Source organism: Athene noctua, chromosome 3 (genome assembly GCF_965140245.1).
Source record: "Athene noctua chromosome 3, bAthNoc1.hap1.1, whole genome shotgun sequence".
Classification (NCBI taxonomy): domain Eukaryota; kingdom Metazoa; phylum Chordata; class Aves; order Strigiformes; family Strigidae; genus Athene; species Athene noctua.
In genome coordinates, this window is record NC_134039.1 from 21,626,549 (window position 1) to 21,650,347 (window position 23,799).

At 34.7% G+C, this 23,799-nt stretch overlaps 2 protein-coding genes across 2 annotated transcripts in view; one reads left to right on the top strand and one right to left on the bottom strand.

Moving 5' to 3' along the window:
* The window catches only part of PLCZ1 (phospholipase C zeta 1), a 55,954-nt gene extending 38,101 nt beyond the window's left edge, over positions 1-17,853 (bottom strand). The window contains exons 1-5 of the mRNA XM_074901320.1: positions 17,840-17,853; positions 17,079-17,202; positions 13,049-13,283; positions 2,115-2,316; positions 334-478 (exon numbers count right to left, since the gene is read on the bottom strand). Coding sequence (XP_074757421.1) covers positions 334-478; positions 2,115-2,316; positions 13,049-13,283; positions 17,079-17,202; positions 17,840-17,853 — 720 coding nt within the window. The remainder of the gene's footprint in view (positions 1-333; positions 479-2,114; positions 2,317-13,048; positions 13,284-17,078; positions 17,203-17,839) is intronic.
* Positions 17,854-18,192: 339 nt separating this feature from the next.
* On the top strand, positions 18,193-19,076 carry CAPZA3 (capping actin protein of muscle Z-line subunit alpha 3). The gene is given in 4 exon segments (XM_074901160.1): positions 18,193-18,561; positions 18,563-18,665; positions 18,668-18,703; positions 18,706-19,076. Coding segments are annotated over 4 exon segments (879 nt in total).
* Positions 19,077-23,799: the final 4,723 nt, after the last annotated feature.

Consider the following 23,799-nt stretch of genomic DNA (forward strand, 5'->3'; position numbering starts at 1 on the left):
TTGTTCACTTTATATACAGCTCTTCCTTAAATGACCTCAGGTGAAAATTCCACCTAGCAGGCTGAGTTAAGATCTGAATGCCTCCCACCATTTTGGTATATAATCATTATCTACAAAATATGTTTACTGTTCCTTAAATAAAATTTTTAAAATATATTAAGAACAGATCTGTTTCAACAGTGCCCACTGCCACAAGCACCATCTCTGTTTTATGTTCTTTTACCCTGGAGAATGAATCTGTGACAACAATCATGTCCCTGGGCTTTGTTAAAGCCACTGTCACATTTTAACCAACATATATTTATATATATACATATATATATATGTACGTACCACAAATGCATACTTGTCTATCACTTGAATTACAGAATGAAATGGAATTTTGCTCGTTAAAGTGTGACCATGATACACAACAGGTTCATTGTTTGAGCCATCCCAGCAGTCAATTTCCAAGCAACGACACCCTTTTAAGAGAGCACTTCAAAAGAAAAACAATTTTACAGTCAAAAGAAAGATACCACACTTTCTTATATAAGTTGCTGTATTTCTGATTACAAGAACATTTAATAATTACAAACCCCCCTACTTTTTCATCACAGAAGAAAATAAATCCTATAGAATTATACAGATATGAGACAGAGCTATATTTTCTGTTGTTTATCTTAGGCATGTTAGGTAATAAACTTTATTAGAGCATTAAGGAGTAAAATGTATTACGTGAATAACCTTCATTAAAAGACTAAAAATGAGGGTCAAAGATTTAAATAAAAGAATTTTGGAAATATGGCAAATTGTTGTTTAAAATAGAAGAAAAATTGTTTGATATGGCCTTTTTTATTACTATTCCAGGGTTTGTATGCAAGTTTGAGAATCATTATACTTAAAAATAACATCATCACCCTTACAGAATTGGTTTGTGCTTAGTCTTTACATAATTCAGTTGTTCTCCCCCTACTTTATTTCTAAGAGGAAGTGCTAAAATTTCTTGGATGCCTTAAATTTACTCTGTTTTAATTTTTTAACATGTTAATGGCACCCCTCAAAGGTCTTAGGTTTCTAATATTTGGCTTGTTACTAATTTAAACATTTCTTGTAGACTATTTTACCTAATTACCAATCTGTCTTCTACACACTGCCCTTTACACACTAACAATAACTCTAAGGTGCTTCTAGCTTATTTTAGAATTTTATATTTTCCTTACACAAATAGTAGATAAAGAAGAACAGAGGGGGGCTTATACCCTCTATGCAGTTACTTTAAGCAATGTAGTATTAATGTCATAATATTTTAAATACTGTTAGAAATAAATTCACTAGTGGTTCTGGTAGTTGCAAGCCATTTTAGAATATCCAGAGAACAACCAAAACAAAAAAGTTCAGATAAATGATGCTTTCAACTGCTTTCACTTAACTAAAGTAGTACAAAGTAATAGGAATGCTGGACATCTGTCTTCCAAATTCTTCATATTTTCTGTCCCCCTCTGTATTGCCTTTATTACATAATTCATTTGCTCCTTCCCTGATCATTTCTTCTAAATGTGTCTTGGCAATAAGGCATTCTGGTTTCCTTCTCGTCTTGGAGTCATATGCTATGCATTCAAAGACAAAGTTTCTTCTCCCTCCTGGCTACTATAATGCCCACATTTTGTTGTTGTTGTCTCTAAACTGACCGCACTGCAACATACACCAATCACAGATATCCTTGACATACTCCACCATACTGTGCCCTTATGTGCTGTATATTGATCAGATTAGAGTTTCTTGAGGAATTTAACACTTATTTCAGGGAGTTATTTATTTTTGCATGGCATGTTGAGATTAATAACTGATTTAGTCATATACTATGCAGCATACTATAGATTTAATTTGCTGCAAGGTAGATTTTTGAGAAGTGAAAAAACAGGTTGTTTCCAGACTGTGAACAGATGGTTTGGCAAATATATTGAAAAGTGTACACACAAAATGAAATACAACTCTCACATTTTCTACTTGTATCTGTACTGGTTTTGTTCCTTATTGCTAAGCAGGATTATACGTGACTTAGTATTCATTAAAAAAAAAAAAAAAAAAAAAAAAGACATTGTATAAAATATTTTAAAATGGTATGTAAATACCTGGTATATCCCCACAAATGACTGGGCCCTACTAGTTGGTCAGATATCAAGTAGGTGTTGTGAGAAGATGAAATAAAATAGTCGCATAATGGCTGGTTCATATCTTGGTAGACAGTCTTGTGATCGTTTTTAAATATCGAACAGTCCGATGAGGTCATGTACCTTATAAATCCTTCAAATGACATCTGTCGTTTTTTCCTCACTGAACAAAAAAGAAAGCAAAAAATTTCTGGTATGAAGCTGTAACTTATATATGTGAAGATTTAACTGATATTTATATCTGTGTACTTTCCATAATTTTTAATAGCCAGTTCTGAACATTTTAAAGGTTATACAGCATAACATTTTCCTGCAATTTAAAAATTCATAACAATATAAACACAAAAATCAGATGTGTACAATTCTGGAGCTAAATTGCTGGGGTTCAAAATTATGAGAGGAAATAAATGTGTTCTGCCATTTTTATTCTTCTATGGACACCAGTAAGAAGGGTTTGCAGTAGCCCTAACTAAATAAATACAAAAGAAAATATTTTTTGTTTAATTTTGGAAAGTAACATGCCAGTCAAAGCACAGAGGATCTTCTTTGTGGAAAAAACGGGAATTGTTCTCTAAAATGTTAGTTAGAGACTGTCAAAATAATCTTGCAGAAACTATGATTCCTAGAACCAAATATATTCCTGAGTGATGGAAAATTCCAATTAAATACTAATGAAATAATGTTTAAATTAGAAGCATTTAAAATAAAAATAGTATCTTAGCAAAATAAATGACTGCCCAGAAGATGAGTTGCAAATCAAGCTTATTATATTACTGCTTCTATGACAAATGTGCTAATTGCCTCCTTACCAGTGATAGTCATCCCATTTGTTTTGGTTTTGACTATTTAATGACAAACAGATCCATTATACTGTCAACTGCTGCTCCAATGTCATGCTTCAAATGTAATAATTTTGTAAATGATATAATCTCAGAAGTCAGCTTTGCTTCAAAACATAACCTAGTTTGAATTAGTCAGGGATTTTGCCTAGTTCTGGCTCTAAAATAACCTTATTATTGTCACCATGGTAGGGTAGTGATAATTAAACAGTAAGTAATCCAAGATTCTTTTCTGTTAATGATAAAGAGGTCAATGTATACAGAGTTTCGATGACAAAAAAAAAACAAACAAACAAACAAAAAAAACCCACAACCCCACAACAAAACCTCAAACACCAAAATGCAAAACACTTATCTGATTTGTTAATTCTCAATACAGCTATAAGAATCACAATTTACAGGTTAGAATTGCAATTATCAATGTTCAATATGTGTACAGACTGAAAGATTTCTATCTGAATGAGAATTTATTAAAATCATTCTGATGATAGGAACACAAAGAAAATAATTATTTCTATATTACAAAATTTTTTGAACTAGAAAACTTTGCAAAATTTTAAAATGCTAAACAGAAATAGAAAATAAGGATGAAGACCATCCAGACATCATACATACATACATACACTGTTGTTCTTATCCATAAAAATGTTATTCCTACCAGAAGTCTGTCAAAGCTATACTTAAAGATTTACATTGATGAAGAATCCATGGACATCCTCATAACCCTGTTTCAGCACCTAAGTAATTTTATTGTTAGAAAGTTCTCTATAATGTTTACCCTGAATCTTCCTTGCTGTCCAAAATATTTGGCCTGTTTTGGCTATTCCTCTCCTTTTTTTTCACAGTCTTATCCACATATGAAGGCTGCTATTATAGTTCCACTACATTGCTTTCCACAAGAAACAAATCCAATTCAGTCCATCTTTCTGTTTAGGTTAGGTTTTCTTAGACTTCTGGTAATTTCATTGTTCTTTTATAACTTTCCATCTGGTGAACTTCCTTCCTCATGTTTGATGCCCTAAATGGAACACAGTGCTTCTCCTTCTTGAACTACATCCTTCTTTTTTCTATCATCAATTTGCCAAATCACTCTGACTTGTAATCTTGTTCCCTATTATACTTGGAGTTCTGGTGTCAAATTTATATGCAATAAAATTAATTTATATTCCATCATCCATGGAATATCAATGACATAACTGAAGTCTGTATCTCAATACAATGCTCAGTGAAACTAGATTGATGTAGCCTTTCACTTTGACTCGAAGTCACTGATGACTAACTTCTCAGAGTAATTCTCTAGTGAGTTGCTTATGTACCATGTAGTTATTTTGCCTGCTTCCTGGACTCGCTTTTTAGAATGCAACATGGTATTAAATAGTATGATTTTTCTTCCATCCACCAATGCTGTTACTCTCTCACAGAAGAAAACTAGATACTACTTCTTCATAGAATGACCTGACAAACTGTTACTCATCCTTGCCATCTTAGAGGTGATTATATATTCATTTTTTTTTTCTGATAACTGACTGGTGTTTAGTTCCTTTGATGTTCTCTTTCTAAGATAGATATTAAATTTGATCTTTCCCAGTCTTTGAATTCATCATTCATATGTTTTCAAAGGTAATGTGTATTATTAGCCAAGCTTGATACAGTCAATTTTCTAAGAACTTGGATTTGTCAACCTGTCTTCACTGATCTGATTAAGTCATTCAAGCATGTCCTGCTCTGTTTTTTCCATTTTTTTGACTGAGATCTTACTCTGGCCTCATTAAAAATATTAGCCACCTGATTGTACTTAGGTAGTTCATCAAGAATCTCTTTGGTCTTTTCTTTTAACTAACATTTGCAGAATGACTTATTGTTACCCTGATAATTCTTGATAGGTGTATCTTATTTAGTATCTTGACTTTTTCTGATTTATCCACATGCACATGTTATATTGTTTTATACTTGTAGCAAAAAGATTCCATTTCTAATTTTTGGTCTTTAAAAAATGTTTTGAAGTTGTTTACATGTTGCTCAAAAGAGAACACATTCATCCTGTATTCTTTAGCTGTAATGAATTACATTAATTGTAGACTTAATTCCTTTGAAGAGAAGGCTTTTCATCAATAGTATCTGGTTTTCATTTCTGATTAATTTATTTTACACGTTCTTTATATTTCTTTGTGTAATTACAAGTTGGGCCAGTAAATTTTTAAATTTTTTTTATTTACTAATAATTCTTACATGATTTTTTTTTTACATTTATCTTTTAAATTAGTGAAAAATACTGACTTTTCAAAGTTTTGTTTATTACAGTGTTCTCAGGAAGATAATTTATTCTTAGATAAATATACTTATGATCATAATCCCCTAAAAGTGTAATCATTATAAAGTAAATTTGTGTTACTTTTTCAGTCAACATGAAAGCTCTTTGACTTCAGTAAAATGTTCAGCCCATGTCTCTAATCAATGGACTAAAAATATTGGTATTTTTATACAGCTTGTTACAGACCCTTACTTTACAATGCCTTACAAATTTTTTTCTAAGGAATCTGTAGTTGCTGTCCTTGAAGTGGAAAGTCATCATCATGTTTCTGGAGAACTAACAAAACTCCAAGCAAGTCAGTCAAATGTTAAGACCTCACTGTAAGCAGGAAGAGAGTGGCTTTGCACTAACAATTCTGGCAGCATGGACAGTTCTGTGAATTGATATATGCAAAAGTGCATCACGTGTACAGAAATGGCATACCATCTGCTAAAATAAATTTTCAGAGATCTGATGTTTAGTAAATGATATCATAGGTTTGAGAGTTTAAAGTAAATGTAGTTTTAATTTTTTATTATTGCTACCATCCATTCTCCCCTCGCTTGCCAGTGGAGAAAACCTACTGGAATTTTTAGAACTCTCTCTTGCCTTTGTCTGATGAAGATACCAAAACCTGTTAGGAATGGAAGGGAATGCTTTTTAAGTTTTGAGGAATAGAACAGTCATACTATTTTCTGATCATTTACAGATATTTTCTGCTTCTACATTAAAGGAAATGGGAATTCCTCTCCATAACTATTCTGCAATGAAAAGATATTTTCATCAAGGCTTCACATTTCTTCCGTAGAGGAACATCACTCTTTTTGTCCATTAGGATTCTTGCCCTTTCCTTTTAGATAGTCCAGAATACAGTTTATTAAAAATATTCTTTTTTTCCAAACATAACTTAAAAAAAAAAAAATGTTTTTCCCCATTCCTCCAGTTAAGGTAAATTCCAGGTCAGCCACATATACAAATACTGTCATATCAGAGAGGAAATATGGATATAACCTGAGTATTCAAAAGACTTGGATTACATTATATGAGTATGCTTTTTAAAGTTTAGTACATTCTGCTTTCTTATCTATCTTGGAAATTCTTTGAAAGTATTTTTATATCTTAATGGAAAGAAAAATTTAAAGTTTTCACAAGGTGTTTGCTGCCCTGAAGGGACGAAGGCTTGTGGAAGATTCATGCTGAAGCAGATGAAACAAGTAAGGAGGAAGCAGTAACAAAAGAAAACATGACAAAGGTGGAATGGCAGAAAGAAATCACTGTGCATTAACCACAGCCTCTTGCAACGCCTGTTTCCTCACTGAAGGGATTGTACAACTTGCAGCAATGACAGGGTGGGAGGACACGTCTGTACTGGAGACTAGGAAGTGGGGAAGAGAGGAGCCTGAACTGAAGTTGAGCCTGGGAAATGGGGAGAAAGGTGTTTTCCCTGTTTTTAAATGTGTGTGTTCCTTGTTTCCTAATAGACAAATTAGTAATTAGTGTCTATGTTACTTGGCCACTAGGGACATTGAAACGGATACAAATATATCTGCTGGGGATTTTAGGATTGAACTCATGAGAAATACTTGTGATCAGAGTCAAGGGTGTTACTCTGCTATATTAGAAGAAGAAAGCTTTCAATAAATCTTAAAAGTATCAAACAATAGCCTCAAGGCAGAACCATTATCAGATGGAATTTCATACTATGACATTTGGCTACTTACCGTCAGACTAAAACATTTATACTCTAAGTGAACAGCAAAGACAGAAATATCTCCTTGGCTAAAGTAAGAATATAGTTATTCCTTTTCTACTCTGAGTTTATATCCTAGGGAGTCTGTTTTCCATCTGACCCACACTTGTAACTAATACTGGTGCATACTAGATTAAAGTATCTGTCTGAGCTGCAGTTTAGTTTTCTAAGGGCTTGTATCTCAGAATCAGTTGTATTCCTCTGGTGAAAGCTTTTCCTAAAACTGGATATTTACACTCTCTTTCACACATCTGAATTCTTGTGTCTTATAAATCCAGCCTCAGCCATTGTTTCAGTTGAGGTTTTAAAGTAATCTTTCTTATTTCATGCAAATTTTTATGAAATCTGTAGGAATTTGAATGAGGCCTCTACTTTGTTAAATTTGGTTTACTTTAGTCAAAGGGATCAAAAATTTTCTTCTGAAAATGCATGCTCTCCCTCTTGCTCTGTCTCACACACCCAAAAAACAAGTTTAAAAGAATGTATATCCTAACTGAAGATGGTTTTTTGATTCACAGATACATTATGGATTACTCAAGATCTTTATCTGACAGATGCACCAAGTTTATATTGTTATTTACAAAGTAAGCAAGTTTTTCAAGACAGGATTATCCTTTTGACCTGTTTGTACTGTCTAGCAGAAAAATACAGAAGCAAAGTCATCAAATGGCACTACACTGTAAATAATAGCGGGAAGCACCTTCTTATCCTCACTGTGCCTCTAATCTTATCCATGCAAGTATTGAATAACTAACAATTAATTTCTTCTGAAAAAAGAAAAAAAAGATATAGCAAGAATAAAAAAAAATAAAGTGCATTTGGTTGGCATGTTTTCTTTAATCTCATTTAATGACTCAAAACTTCTATTCAAAATTAATAAAAAAAAAGGAGAAATAATCAAATGTTTGTGCAGAACAAAACTGATATTTGGATGTTAGTAAGACACAACTGTGAGGTGTAAATCACATATCCACCACTTCTATGATCAATTCCATCAAATGATTCCTTCAGCCAAAAATGAAAGCTTTAGCACACACAAAAAATGTTATGCAACGTTATGCCATTAGACATCTAAATTGTGCAATAAAAATGTAAGAGTAATGCATTCCATACTGTTCCTGAACAGTACACTCAGAGAGTTAATTCAGATTATCTAGCTCAATAACATTGAAAAGATTTATGTCTCTGCACATAAATGTTAGAGATGCACTAAATGTTATAGACAGACTTATCAACATTGTATATAAAATCTAGTCACATTTTTCATCTTAATCTTGACATACTAGTGCTGGCAAGTTTATCAGATAGTGGTTGTTACTATTAGCAAACCAATCAACCAAGTGTCAAAATCTGCCCTTTTTTCTTTCTTCAATACACAGGACAAGGATGGCAGATGAGTCCAATCGATTATCCTGATGAAGAATATTCTATACCAAATTCAGAATGACAGTTACACAAAATGGTTTATCACAACGCCAAATAAACCAACTATCATGTCAGTTATAACTAGAATTTCCAATAAATATGTTTGAGTGGAAGTATTAGATCACTCAAGAGAGCATGAACAATACAAATATTATTTCATTCAGTAAGATTATTTCCAATTACAAGACAAAAAAATTTATCACAGATGAAAAAACAAACAAGTATTTGGCTCAGCATCTGAAATTTAAACCGGACATTGAATTAAAACAATAGAAACTTAGTTGATATTTAAAATGTGTTTTCTAACCAACTAAAGATTCTTCATTGTTTAACTGCTTTATAGCTTTTAACTTTCCCATCAGAATACATAAAACAAAATAAACCTTTTAAACCGGTAATTTATAATTAGTAAACATTCATTCTCAGAAAGAGTAGATACATTCAATATCATATCTTCTAACTTGAAAGGCAACCTCAGAAAGTAATGTCATAAGGAATGGAAGGTTTTGTAGCTATTACTGGACAGTGAGTGACTCTTCATGAAACACAAAATATCTTCTGTTTCTTGTTGAAAGAGTGGTCCAGTTTCTTCTTTCCACCACAGTGGGAATGAACAGCATTGATTTTCCAGGGTTATTATCCCAAAAGGAAGATTTTCTCTTTCTTGTTTTTGTGGGTTTTTTTTTTTCTTAACGAGTTATCAGTTCCACCCATTATTAAAGACTGGGAACCAAACTAGAAAAGTTAAACATCTGAGATTCATGTTCCACAGAACAAAGTAACAGTTTGCAGTAAAATGCAGTTAGCTCTGATTTCCTTTTCTTACCTTCGTTGTAAATTTTGCCTCAAGTTATGCTCAGTGAAACAGCAGAAATTTTACACCACAACTTGAAGCAGCCTTCAATAAGTGAAGAATATGCATATTACAGAAACTCAGCAGAAATGTTATACCACAACATGAAGCAGAAGAATATCCATATTACAGATTTAGCAAACCCCCACAATGAGTGTTCTCATGATTCAAAAGGGTGATCAGTCACCTATGAAAATCTTATATAATACTTCTCCAGGTAAGTCAAGGGGACATATAAGCCTTTGGGTTTGTGGGGGAGGGGCTGTGCATTATCACTAAATGACTCACGTGAGAGAAGACGCTATAATAAGCAGCCAAGCAAAATGGCAGATAAGAACCCTAAGAAAAATAAGAAATGGTTTGTAATGACCAGCAAGTTGAAGAATAGCATATATAGAAGGATAAGGGAAAAAGATGAATGACGGAAGAAAGCAGAGAAAAGTGAGCACCATGAAAACAGATAAACTAAAAGAAAGAAAAAAGTAATAAATATATAAAAAATAAGAAAAGGCTCTTAAAGTAATAAATGTATGATTTTTGCATAATGGTTTCAGAATATTATTTTGATTACTTTAAACACTCATCAAAATATAACTGAAGCTTTTCTTCAAAAAAACTATGGCAACCACACACAAACCCTTCCAGGGTAACTAAACAAAGAAGAAATTATGAGCTCTGTAGTTATGACTGACTCAATAGGAAGAACTTATTGGTTAGAAAAATTAGAAACATTTTGTCTGCAAAGTATTACTGAAATCTGGAAGAACCCAATTTGAGCTCCAGATTCTAGGCTGAATAATGGTGCTAGCTGCTTCCCTTCTACTGCAACAAGAAAAATGTCATGGATTCACTGAGACAGTAAAAGTTAAATAGCATTAAAAGGAAACTATAAAGGTGGTATTTAAGGTGTGGACAGGCTACAAGGGAGTAATATAGAAACAGTGCTCAGGCATGACAAAATGGTGTTCCAAAAGCAAAAACTCAACCAGAATTGAAATTGGCAAGACACATCTGTGGCATCATGGAGCAGTTTTATTGCTGCACTGGCTGTATTTAAAAAGGAGTAAGTGGGTCTGCTGTTGAACAGGGCAGGTGGTTTAGTGATGTCAAACACAGATAATGCTAAAGTTCTCAGTGCTGTCTTTTTCTCAGTCTTCATCAACAAGGTGTAGGCTTTGTGTGTACAGATAGGGTTCAGGGAGAAAAGAAACTACCAGCAGATAGAATTTAAGATAAAATAGAGGTTACTGAAGAGAACTCAACACATAAAAATCCATGGGACCCAATGAGATGCATCTGAGGGTGTTAAGACTGTTGGCTGATATCACTGCAAAGATATTCTCTATCATCATTGAAAGGCCATAGAGACCAAGGGAGGCCACGATGACTGGAGAAGAACAAATGTTGCACTCATTTTCGAAAAGGGCAAGAACTTTCTGTGCTCACGGCCTAGAAAGCCAACTGTATCCTGGGCTGCATGAAAAGAAGTGTGGCTAGGCAGGTCAAGGGAGATAATCCTGCCACTCTACTCCACTCCGATGAGATCCCATCTGGAGTACTCTGTCCAGCTCTGGCGTCCTCAGCACAGCAAAAACATGGGCCTGTTGGAGCGGGTCCAGAGGAGGACCACAAAAATGATCAGAGGAATGGAGCACCTCTCCTATGAGGAGAGGCTGAGAGAGCTGGGGTTGTTCAGCCTGGAGAAGGCTCTGGGGAGACCTGACTTGGCCTTTGAATATTTAAAGGGGGTTTATAAGAAGGATGAGGAGAGGCTTTTTAGTAGGGCCTCTTGTGATAGGACAAGGAGTAATGGTTTTAGACTAAAAGAGGGTAGATTTAAGCTAGATGTAAGAAATACACTTTTTACAATGAGGGTGATGAAACCCTGGAAGAGGTTGTCCAGAGAGGTGATAGATGCCCCATCCCTGGAAACATTCAAGGTCAGGTTGGATGGAGCTCTGAGCAACCTGAACTGCTTATTGCAGGGGTGTTGGTCTAGATGTCCCTTCCAACCCAAACTTTTCCATGATTCTGATTCTATGATTGAATTCTGGGAGCTATATGTTGTCCAGACTCACTTTTATCCCTGTGAAAATCACGCAAGAACTCTTGGAAACCATTTCTGGGCACTGTGAATCTCTGTGCTTTGGGGTTTCTATGTTTTGACTAGAAAAAAAGCACTGAAAAACCTATTCTGAATTCAGGATTAACCTTGTTTTGAGCAGAAGGCTGACAAAGCTGCCCTCCTTAGTTCCTTTCCATCTGAACTGTTCCATAATTCTGTGACAGTAGAAGTCTGTGTTTAGAGACCTACTCTTAGAAGCTGATCAGAGAACAAAGTAGAAACAGCATCTCAGCTTGAGAGAGCATAATTATTAATTATAGCTTTAGCCCCAATAACATGGATAATGACACATGATGGAAAAGAATAATAACCAGACTCCATGCCTGCAGGAGATAAGGATCCACCGTATTTGCAAGACTGCTTCAATGCATCCCTGATATCATTACCAATCATATCCAGTTGAGGGAAAACCAGTGTACCTGTCTAAAGTTTCAGTCTTTCTCAGTAAAGACAGAGATATAGCCTTCTCAGTAGCTACATCCTTAGGAGTTGTCTTCCTCTGTGAAATCTCTGTTATTAGATTACTTCTACATTTAAACTTTCTGCCATATGACACTCAAATATAGATATATCAAGTGCAAAAAGTATGATTCATGGAGAGCATTCTATTAAAACAAGTTATAGGTTTAAATAGTATGAAATGTAAGTATTATATAAAATTCTAGTAGCATGTATTCTTTCAATTTGTAAAATAAACTTTAAGCAAAAAGCTTGACTATATCAGCAATGCTGTAACAATTAACATGACCTCCAAGTAGGATTAGAACAATCATCGTGTAAAATGTGCTTTGAAATGCAATAGGTTTAATTAAACTTCTTTCCCTTTATTGCAATTGTGAATCACAGTACTGAGTAGTTAACTGAAACTAAATTACGTAACATTAAATTCTGAGATTTTTTTGTCTTCAGAAATGCTGTCCTCAGTCTTCAGATTGTAATACTGAAATTTTTCTTAAAAAATCAAATCAATCCATTATTACTGATTTAATTATAGTTAATTTCCTCTAAGAGAAATATCCTGGTCTGAACAGACCAGTTGCTAACAAAACATCATTTCTGTTTTTTTTTTTTCTCTTTATAATCCAATATTTATATTCCTCTAATTAATTAAGCAAAATTATTTTTGAACACTTAGTTAAACAACAACAAAAATAAAACAGTCTGGCTTCCAATAATGGTCATTCACATGTTTCAGCAGACATTAAAAAGATCTAGTGCAGTTTATATTAGCTCATCTACTGTATGAAAATTGTATTTTGTTTGAAGCAATCTACATGTAGTTTTGGACCAGCCTGTTGCAACAAGGAGTAAGGCTGACAGATCTGGTAGTAATGTAATATGTTATCACTAAGCAATATGCTGAGTATGCTTTATTAAAGGTATCTTATATTATTACATTCACAATGTTTAAAAATCTGAATTTCAAAAAATTAACATTTGGTACAAGTGCTTACAGAAGATATTATACAACATACATAATTATAATTGCTTACATTAGTTTTCTTTAAAATGTTCAATTTGCATAGTCAGACGAGTATTCAAAAATATAAAGGCGTCACTGACAGAAGCACCATAAATAAGAGCTAGAAATCAAATACTTAAACTATGCATACCTTCTTCAATGGGTTCATACTTCAGAATAATTTCTAAGGCAGTTGTTTCACAATCATTGGTTTCATATTTTTCTCTTCTGAGAAATTCAGCGAGCTCGGTGGCAGATAGAATTTTGCAGTTTGGAGAATATGCACAGAAAAGTTCACGAAATTCAGATCTGTGTACAAGAGCTCGATAAATTGCCCTGAAATCTTCTATGTTAATCATATGTGTCTTACGTTTGTCAAGCGTTTTCTGGAAAAAAAAAAAAAAAAAAATCAAAACAGTCAATACAAAGATATGCAATGACACGAAGATACACAAAAAACACTATTATAACTGATCATGAGTGAGAATAATAGAGAAAACCTCAGGCAACAATGACTGCAATACATTATCAAATTATTATATTCTTCTATTTCTATCTGCAACTTTTAGATTTGACTTGCTGTGTTAGAAGTTGATTGTAATTGCTTAAATGCTAATTATGTCACATGGTACATTTTAGTTTGTATAAAATATTTTTATCTAACACATACGCAATATTAAAACTCATTATCTAAAATCTCTAAAATGCTATGCAGTAAAATAAATCTGCAGCATAAAAATTATCAAGTGGAAAGTATATTTAATATAAAATCTCTCCAACAGCAGTTTAAACTGTATTGTAAATACTGTCAATTACATTTACATAGAACACACAGCAAATGGTAAACTAAGAAATGAAATAAGGATGACCAAATTATCATGAGATGCAATGTATCAAATAAGAAACAGTATTAAAGTTTGAAGACAAGATACTTTATAATAACCTATGACATTGCGTTCTATTCTTAACAAGCCAGAATGTTTAACTCAAATTATTCACACTTTCAGAATTCTTAAACTATAAGCTTGTTTTCGTAGACCTTACAAAATGTTAGCACATTAATTAATCTTGGTGTTTTAGTATAAAAGCCACTAGTAAAATCAAAAGGGCAAAAGAATGTGAGTATAATAATACTTTTTTGCCATTTCTGCCATCTAGATTTTTCTCAGGCTTAACCATTTTATTCATCCTTTAAAATTTTCTACATGAAATATGTAGTTGTGCATATGAAATATAGCAGTTTCTAACATTTCAGATTGTGTTATTCAAAATTTGCTGAATTAAGAGAAACTTTGGAAATTTACTGACAAAATTACAAAAATCAGAAATAAATGGCAATTCATTGCGTCATTTATTACCACTGTAAACTGATCAAAATTCATAATTGTTAGCTCCTTAAACTGAGACTACAAAAAAGGTTAAATCTCAGCATCTAATAACATGGCACCTACTACAGTTAGTAGGGATTCCCCCAAAGTGTTCATAAATATGCAATGGTAAGTCAGCTCTGTCTGCTCTTTAATGAAGAGTCTTGATCAATACTAAATTAGATTAGATTTGAAAAGACACCATAAAAACAAAAAGCTTAACGATACATTACCAGCTTCTTCCTGTGCAGTACAGTTCCTACTAAGAGATGTCTGAATAAGTACAATAAAAGCAATACCTTAAATTTACAAAACAAGTACAAAAGTAAATTTCATAAGGAATTCTAGCCAAAAAATTTACTTAAGTATTTGCTTTGGGTTTGTGAAAGAGAATTGTAATGATCATCTTTAACAGAAATTACCAGCAAGAAAACAATTCAATGCAAATGCCAATAATACGCATTTCATTACTTCTTGAGAAATCCCATATCTAAGGTTGATATCCTCAATCTAATTTTTAACGTCTTTAAGAAAAATGCAAATTACTCATAACTTAAACAGAAAGAGAAATATCAACTTATTTTGGAGCTAAAAAATCTATCGGGTCTTGAGAGTCATTCACTTAGATATTAGCACAATGTGAAGCTGGGCAAAAAATTAAATTTTCTATCTCAGTTTTTGCTTGTTGAAATACAGGCAATAATATTACACAGGGGAACTTTTCAAAATAAAGTTATGAAAATAATTTTGATATTAAAAAAGATTGTTATAAAATTTTTGTTAGTATTTTTTTTTCTTTGTTAATATCAAATCTTTGCTATTCAGGCAAAGAAGTATCTTGACAAAGACAGTCTTCAGAGGAATAATATAAAAATGTATTATTCCTTTAAAAACTTAATGTCCATAATTCTGATATTGCTCAAAGGAACATTACAGTAAAAAAATTCAAAGAGAATAGACAAGAAAAAACCAGCTTATTCCTTAAAAACCGTTTTCTATAAAATTTAGTCATGTATAACCACTCAGTTAACAGCTGATGTATACTTACTGACAATGATCCCAGTAAGATTTCCTTCCAGACTTCCCTGCCTGCATTTTTACATATTATTATACTGATGAAAATTTGAGCCCCAAGACTGAATATACTCAAATAGCAAAGAATCTCTAACAGTACTGCTACAAATAACTAGATTAAACTGTTGAGCATATTATATTGTTAAATATAACTAGATCAGACATGTTCTATGCAGGTCACTTCCTCAAATAATTACTCTTCTCTCCACCCACAATTGATCATCTCTCTCAAATTTCTGTCATAAAGCCAAGTAGGTAGAAAATACAGGAAACAATGACAAAATTTCAAGTTCTCATGAGATCTTCAAGGTTGTGAATTCTCTCAGTGCAATGCAAGTTCAAAAACGACAGGCAACCACTTCAAGAAGGGTTGAGTTCACACTGCCAGTTTTACCTTGACTTGAGAAGACAGAGAACAATGAGAGAGGAACACAATAGAGTGAGGAAATCTTAATGTCTTCCCTCTGCCTGCCTTCCTGTCAGCATGTGATCTAAAAGTTTCTGACTTGCCATAGTTAATTCTCTTCTGTTGAATCTGAACAGAATCAACCATCTGGTTACAAAATTCTCAAAGAAATTACATATATGTCTAGCCGCTTGGCTTCATTCCCTTAAGAAAACAGCTTTACCAAACAGTTATTTTTAGTTAAAAAAAAAAAAAAAAAAAAAAGGGGGGGGGGGGGGCTAAAACAAAAAATCATACATTTTTTGAGTAATTACTAGAGGGGACCATGAAAACCTAATTTATCCAAAGGCACTCAGTTTTGCAGTATTTGCTCACTGGGACTGCATCCATTTGATGGTAGTTTGCTTACCTACACTAAATTAACATATTAGTAAGTCTAGTTTCTATCTGTATCATATAACCTTCATAGGAATCTCTTAAACATTGCTGTATCTCAAGGCCACATCCTTTCCCAGGGGTTAGAGTGCAGTTTCCATCCATTCAGACACACCCCTTAAATATTTCAGAGGAGAGATATAGTGGAAAATTGAATGAACAATTGTTCTGGATCTATGTTGACCTGAAGCCTGAGCAGATCAGACAACTACATATTGTCCTCATACTGGCAAAAGGGTTTTTAAGAAGTCACTCTAAGGCTCTGCCAGCATCAGACAGGCATGTCTGGGCTCCTTAGCTTGGTCACAGCACTTGGATGGAATTAAGCCAGAATGTTTTAACTTTTCTCAAGTGAGGCCATGTTACAAAACCTTTGGGAATCAAGACCTTCATATTTTTCATTACCCTACACAATTTTGGTGTGGTGAAGAAACGGTGTTATCAGGAAAAGGCCTCAGGTTGTGCCAGAGGAGATTTAGATTGGATTTGGGGAAAAATTTCTTCACTGAAAGGGTTATTAAGCACTGGAACAGGCTGCCCAGAAAAGTGGTTGAGTCACTATCCTTGGAGGTATTTAAAAGATATGTAGATTTGGTGATTAGGGATATGATTTAGTAGATTTGGCAGAGTTAGGTTAACATTGGACTCAATGATCTTAAAGGTCTTTTCCAACCTAAAAGATATGATTCTATTCTATGATTCTAATGCAACAACTCAAGTTATCTATTTTACACAGAAACAAAAGGCCTGGATGAGCCAGATTATTTGCTGATTTTGCACACCCTACTAGCATGACATTAATTTCTCAAAACATTAATTTTAAAAAGTCAGCAGATATAAAACACTTATGTAACTGGACTTCTAAACATATTTAATTGCTTAATCTACATATTCCTTACCTTGAAAACATGTTTTACATGTTCAAAATCAAAAGGCAGATGAAATTTTTCAAGCAGCTTCATTGTGCTGTCTAAATCAATCTTCCCAGTCCTGAACTCATTCTGAATGATGGACAAAAACCACGTATGAGAGATCAAGTTAAGGAAAGTTCTGGCCCATGTCATTTCCTTTTAATAAGAGGGGGAGGAGGAGAGGTTTAATGTTTCTAAACCTAAAAAGCTTGCACTTTGCTTTTCTTACACTCTAGAACATCCTTGTCTGATTTCTGAGAATGGAGCAGGTTCTGAGGCATGCAGGAAGATATTTTTGCTCTATGCCCAGACACTCTGAGGGCAAAGGTGACAAAATGGCCAACAAAAGGGGAGGGAGTGAAGGAAAACAAGGGGTGGTCAGGGTGAAGAAAGGGGAGCAGTGAGAGGAAGGAAATGTGGGGAGGCAAACAGGATTCAGGAGCTGTGGGGAATGGTAGGAAGAGAACTGCCAATAGCAAACCTCAGCAAGGTGAGTGAGCCCAGTATTGTGCCTACCCAGCCAGCCTCAATTGGCCCCAGCTGGACCAGGCCAGACTAGACTGGACTGATTGCCCCAGGCTGCCTTCTGCCACCCAGCTGGGGTGTCCCATGAACGCCAGGCCCAAGCCCAGGCCCGTGGGGAAAGAGCCATGCAGAGGGAGATTACACAATGACTGTTGTTGAAGGGCAGGGAGAGGAGGAGGAGGTAGAGCAGCAAAATAGGAAGAGGTAGCGCAAAGGGAGGATATCTGTTTTCCTCCATGGCAGTTCTGAAACGCCTGGTCCGGTCTCTTCACTGCAGTATCACTGGCAGCACTTGGCAGGACACCAGCTGAGCTTGCTCTGGTTCCTGGTAGGGACCTTTCCGCACCCTCGCACTCCCTACTCCCTCTCAACACAGCCCCCAACCTTGGTCCCCTAGTAACGCTGCCCCAGAGCTGCTGTGAGGTCACAAATTGCAGGCCCCAGCATAGGCCCTTTGTCACCATGGCTCCCCATGACCCCTGCCTCCATCTTGTGCCTTTTCCCTTCAGCATAAAGCGTCCCATATGCCTTCCCCTTGCCTACAGTCTCCAGCCATTTGGGTAGCCCTCACCCCAGCATGTGCATGAAGAAGGAAGTGGAGAAAACATCTCTCATTTGCGGCCTACTGTGCCAGTCTCCTCCTGGGGACTTTGGCCAGGTTTTCCGAGATCTCTCTGCTCTGTTTGGAGATGACAAGCTTGTCAGGCAGGAGGCTACCTGCGTGGGAGCCTGTCATAACAAGAATAACTTCACCCCCATCCAAATAAATGGGCGCACTGTGCTACTGACCCACTACAACAACTTACAGGGAAACAGTTTCTTTGACACTCAGGACAAATTCTCAACTGTTGAGTCTGACCACCCGTGTGGAGTAACCATCAAACCCCAGCGGCACAGTGTGATGCTAGATGTGAGGGAACTGTGATAAGGGGCTCTCCAAAAGGGTCTTGAAGGCCTGCGTGAGCTGCCACTTTCCTGTAGGGAACTGCTGCATGTTCAAAAAAAGCCTGGGGAAGAGGCAGCTGTTTGTGGCCTGCACTGAGGCTCATCAGTACCATCAAATCACTGGAACAGCCTTTGGATGTCAGACTGACTTTTGCCCTGACTGCATTTGCCAGTCAGATTACAGGGATCTTTCTCCTCCAGATACACTACTTCAGAGATGCCAGCCTCCATGTAGCTGTCAGTGAGTCTGTGTGTGAGACTCTGAATGTGATAGACCAAAGTCAGTTTGCCAGAGATTTTGTGAAATTCATGAAAGCTGAGGACACCAAGTTTCATATTGCCATTCTGGAAAACATTCAGGCTTTGTCAGAGGATATATGGAGAAAAAAACTGCAGAGGAAACTCCCTGTTACTCACATTTTTATGAACTGGAATAAACTATTTAATGATCAGCATCTGAACACCAATATCTGCAATACAGAAGTGCCTTCATGCTTTCTGTAACACACTATTTGATATGGTGGCCTAATTTTAAAAACAAAAAAAAGGAAGAAAAAGATTAAATGAGGGTGTTTAGTACACTTATTTCTGAATTACTCAGGAGAGCACAGAAACTGTTATTAGTCAAACACCACTTTGAAAATAATTCAAGTCCGTAGTGATGGAAAATAATCTACTGTCTTTTTTTGTTTGTTTTCTTCATGTACTTTTCAACTGCTTCTAGTAGTGATCAAAATATCAAAAGCAAGTGCAGTGCTACAGGTGAGCTAGCAAGCATACTCTAACTTCCCTTTGCAATTTTGCCCAATATTATAATTATTTCTGTAACTTCACACTATATGTAGCATTGGTGGTGAGGAAAAGGTAAGTTAGTTTGGCAAAGATATTGAGGCATTATATCTAGATTTTTTTCATTGATACTGAAACCAGGAAATTCAGCCTTCAGGCTTTGCTTGTGCATTCCTCTCTATACACACAAGAGACATTCCTAACATAGTCACAGGAACAAGGGAGGTAAGTACATGTGAGGAATAAATTTCTTATAGCTAGTGCAGAAGATATTTCAGGATTGGCCAGGGATGTACACTGGGAGTTGCAGCATTACAGAATAAAACAATACTACCTCCCTTCTCCCAGTGTTTATTATTAATGACAAAGGAATGTATGTGATTTTGTTTTACTTTCAAACTATGACAGTGATATTTTGCTAACATGTTTATTACAATAAATGAAATGACTACCACACTTGCTGCTTTCTGTAAACATACCATTTAATTAGAGTTCTATTAGAAACAAAGTTTAATTTGAAGCCATAATGTGAACACTAAACTTTCTAAAAATATTGATGTGAAAATTTAAACATTCCTACAAATATTAGATACATATAATGTAAGCATAAGGTTTTGCTTTTGTTCATCAGTGGTGATTACATTGTCACATGGGTTGAACATGCCCTTTTATAAATACTGATTAGTGGCTTTGTAGATTCGTTGCTCAGTCTGGCCATGATTGCTTTCATTGTCTTTGTTTTAAAATGTAGTAAAGAAAGAACTATGCATTGTTATGGTTTTGGGGATAACAAATATTATGCAAAAATGCCATCTTCAGATTACTCCGCTGATGCAAAATTAAGATTTTGCATCTGTACTCACACCTGATTTGGGAGTTTCCTTACTCTATACATCTGGATATGGTAATTAATTACACTGAGAAATCAATACCAAAAAAGTGTCTAATATAAAAACCATCATTCTACATCATTCAGTATTGCTGATGATAGTCATATGCTCAGTTTTTATTAATAAGCATACTAATTTACAAAGCCACATTGCAGAAGATGAGGTTGTAGTGTTGCAAATATTTAAATGAAATAGAAATAAATTAAGTAGTTCCTTTGATGTATACCGAATTTCTTTAGATTTCCATTGACTACAGCACATTTTTCATGTTGTTCATCTTTATGGTCATTCAGCACAAAGATTCTGGGAGTGTTGTACTAATTTATGTGCAGAAAGGCACTCATCACGCAGTTTCCTTCCCACACGCAGAAAGCAGACTGCTGTCCTTGTAACAATGTCCCTTGACAATGCCTTTTACAGTTGCCCATTTGTTACAGAATCTGCATCATGCACTTGAAGAGGGAGAATGATGGATCATGGAGAGTATATTCTGTGCTACTTCAGTTCTTCACAGAAAGCTGCATTACCTATGGGACATTCTCTTTTCACCCCACAGCTGCTACTGAGATCCGTCCGTTTTAGTGCCTATCTTGCTGCTGGAGACCATTCAAGGAGCAAGCAGCTGACTTTAATGGTGTTTATTTGAATATGGGATCATTTCTTTTTTGAAAATAAGAGCGATTGTATTAAAAATGTTATACAACTCAGGGCTGCTATAATGAAGATCACCTGTTGTGAGTGTGGTTCATGTCTGCAGTACAGAATAATAGATTAAATTCTGGATGTAAATTTAAGGGCTAACAGAAACAGGGACATAGCAATAGAAATTCTGGATTGCGAAAAAAGCACTTTATTCAAACAATATATGGAACATGAACTAACAATAAGGAACAATAGACAGCAATGGAAAAGACTGAGTTTCAATCTCAACATTTATTCCACCAGATCAATCCCGTATGAGATGCAAATATGTGACATTTTGTAATATATTGTTCTGTTATGTAGAATTCTCTCTTCTTTAAAATACAGTTTCTATATGGCAAAACTGCAGCAAGGACTGCAATAATAAAAACATTTAATATTGTAGGATTAAGTAGTTTTGCTATCTTCCCTATCAGTCCACCTTTACATTTTCCTTCAATTTCCTTTCTCTGTAAAAGAGGGAATCTGTGATACCAGAATCTGCAACAAAAGCTGCTCAGAGGGGTGGAGTTTGGGCAAGAGTACATGTTCTGATCTGGCTGAAAATGCTTACTCATTTTTTGCACGGTCTATGAAATTAATTTGGAAAAGGTAGTTACAATACAGACTGTCAATTCTCCCTCTACATTTTCCATGATGGGCTTGGACTTTTTTTTTTTTTTCTTTTGGAAAGTTAAAATTTGGGGAGGAATTAAGCATTATGAGAAGTGAAGGTGTACAATTCCATTGAAAACTTTACTGATTTTTTACATATACACTTCCATGACTCCAAATATGTTTGACATTTAGTTGCAACTTCTTACTCTTTTGCCCATACCAGAATTTTTTTGTTGTATAGGGAATACATTCCAACTCACATTATCTTTATTCTTACAATCCCCTTCCTTTCCTGTCTACTACTTCGAAAACAACTCACATTCTTATAGCTGCCTGTGAATCCATCTCTTGTTGGCATCAGTACCCCATATTTTAAGAAAAAAAAATTAAGAATAGGCATATATAACTAAAACAAAAGTTAAAATTGTCAAACTGTATCTTACAATAGGTTTCCACTGCAACCAGGAGTATTGCATACCTAGAATTAAAGCTATATCTACTTATTTGCAATCATAACTATCTACTGTTAAAGACTTGATTTGTGCCTGCGAAAATACCTTATCATTAAGTAGCTTTCTGTAGTATGCTTCCAGTACTGCTTTCTAGTTCTTCTTATCTTTGGTTGTTACTGAGTAGAAATGGTTATTTATCTCAAGGAAAAGATCACCTACTCTATCAGTTCAGAACATTTACACAAGGAGATGTAATTTTCTTTCAAAATAAAATGTGAATTTTCTTGAAACTCTGCATTGGCACAAATGTACCTAAGCCAAATTGGCTCAAATGTTTGATGTCTGAAAATAATTTTCTATCTAACATTAATTGTTACTGCAAAGAAAATGATCATTTTTACTACACCAATAATATTAGAGCTTAGTTTGGACTTCATTGTCAGCTTCTAGCTGCATTAAAATTGGAAGAAAATCAGCACTTTAATATTAGTATCTAGACTGAATATTTAATGTTCACATTATAAAGTTTGCTTCATGTTTCGCTAGTACTGCAGCAGGTGGGAAATCTTTCAAAATGAGGACACTTAGCAAAACAAGTTTCATAATTTCATTTTCAAATATATGTGTTGAATTGAAAGCCACTTTCATTGTAGTTTCAGAATGGATAAATCTTTAACAGTCACTAAAGACTCAAGTTGTCTGTTGGCAGAAAGCAAGGTATATCAATACTCCTAGTCATCAGAAAAAATTCGTGTTTTTCCTCTCTACAATATCTCTAAAAGCAGTACTAATTCTTTCTTTGCTTCATTCATGGATTGAAAACACAATATTGCAAAAAAACCCCTACCACTACTTGTATGTTTTCCAGGCTGTAGTCTGTGTTAAAATCTTCACTGTATTCATTACTCCCTATTCCTTACCAAGCTGTGGAAAAGAAAGGAAAATATGATTTTGAAACAGAGGAAATATAAGTGAAGGAAATACAATGAGCATTCTGTCAGGTGTATCACTGATTTCAAACAACCAATGCATTAATGCTCCAGCTATAGCAAGACCAAATTCAAGGATTATTTTCCCTTCTGCAGTAAGAATGGTTTAATATGTCCAACAAATATGAAAAAGCAGTTTTATTACATGCCAAGTGCAAGATATCTTCCAAGTCTGTATGTTAGTATGCCATTCTTACATAAATTGTGTATTTTGTAACTCTTGTTAATGAAAGCTTTGGAGTTATTCAAAATGTGGAGCAGTTTCAAAAAGTCACTATTTCAAAAATTAACTATTATGAACTATTCAAAGCATAGTATCCTGGGATTCTTCAAAGCTGCAAGAGATATTGGTTATACTAAAACTTAGGTATTGTCACCATACAAAACTGAGGGTATAAGAGACCTAAAAATACTAATTAAAATATATGACCCATGTTATTTTAAGTCATCTATGTATCAGATTATCTTTGAATGGAACAGGAACTACTACACATCCTTAAATTCATACCCAGAAAATATCCTGAGATAACAGAATCCTCATAATAATATCTGGTCGGTTTTGGTGGAGGCTCTTTATATTATTATTCATATAATACATTTGGAAGAAAAGGGTGTATGGGTCTCAGCTTTTTTATAGATGTAAGTATAGGCTTTTCAGTCCTGAATGTTTATACATAATTAAAGTTTTGTATTTTCTATTTGCTTACTAAGGTACATAACTCATATACACTGCTGCTTAAATGGCAGCATACTAACTGTATATAACTTCATAACTACTGTGTTGGTAGCAAGAGCAGCTGAGAGCCTTTCTAAATATTCT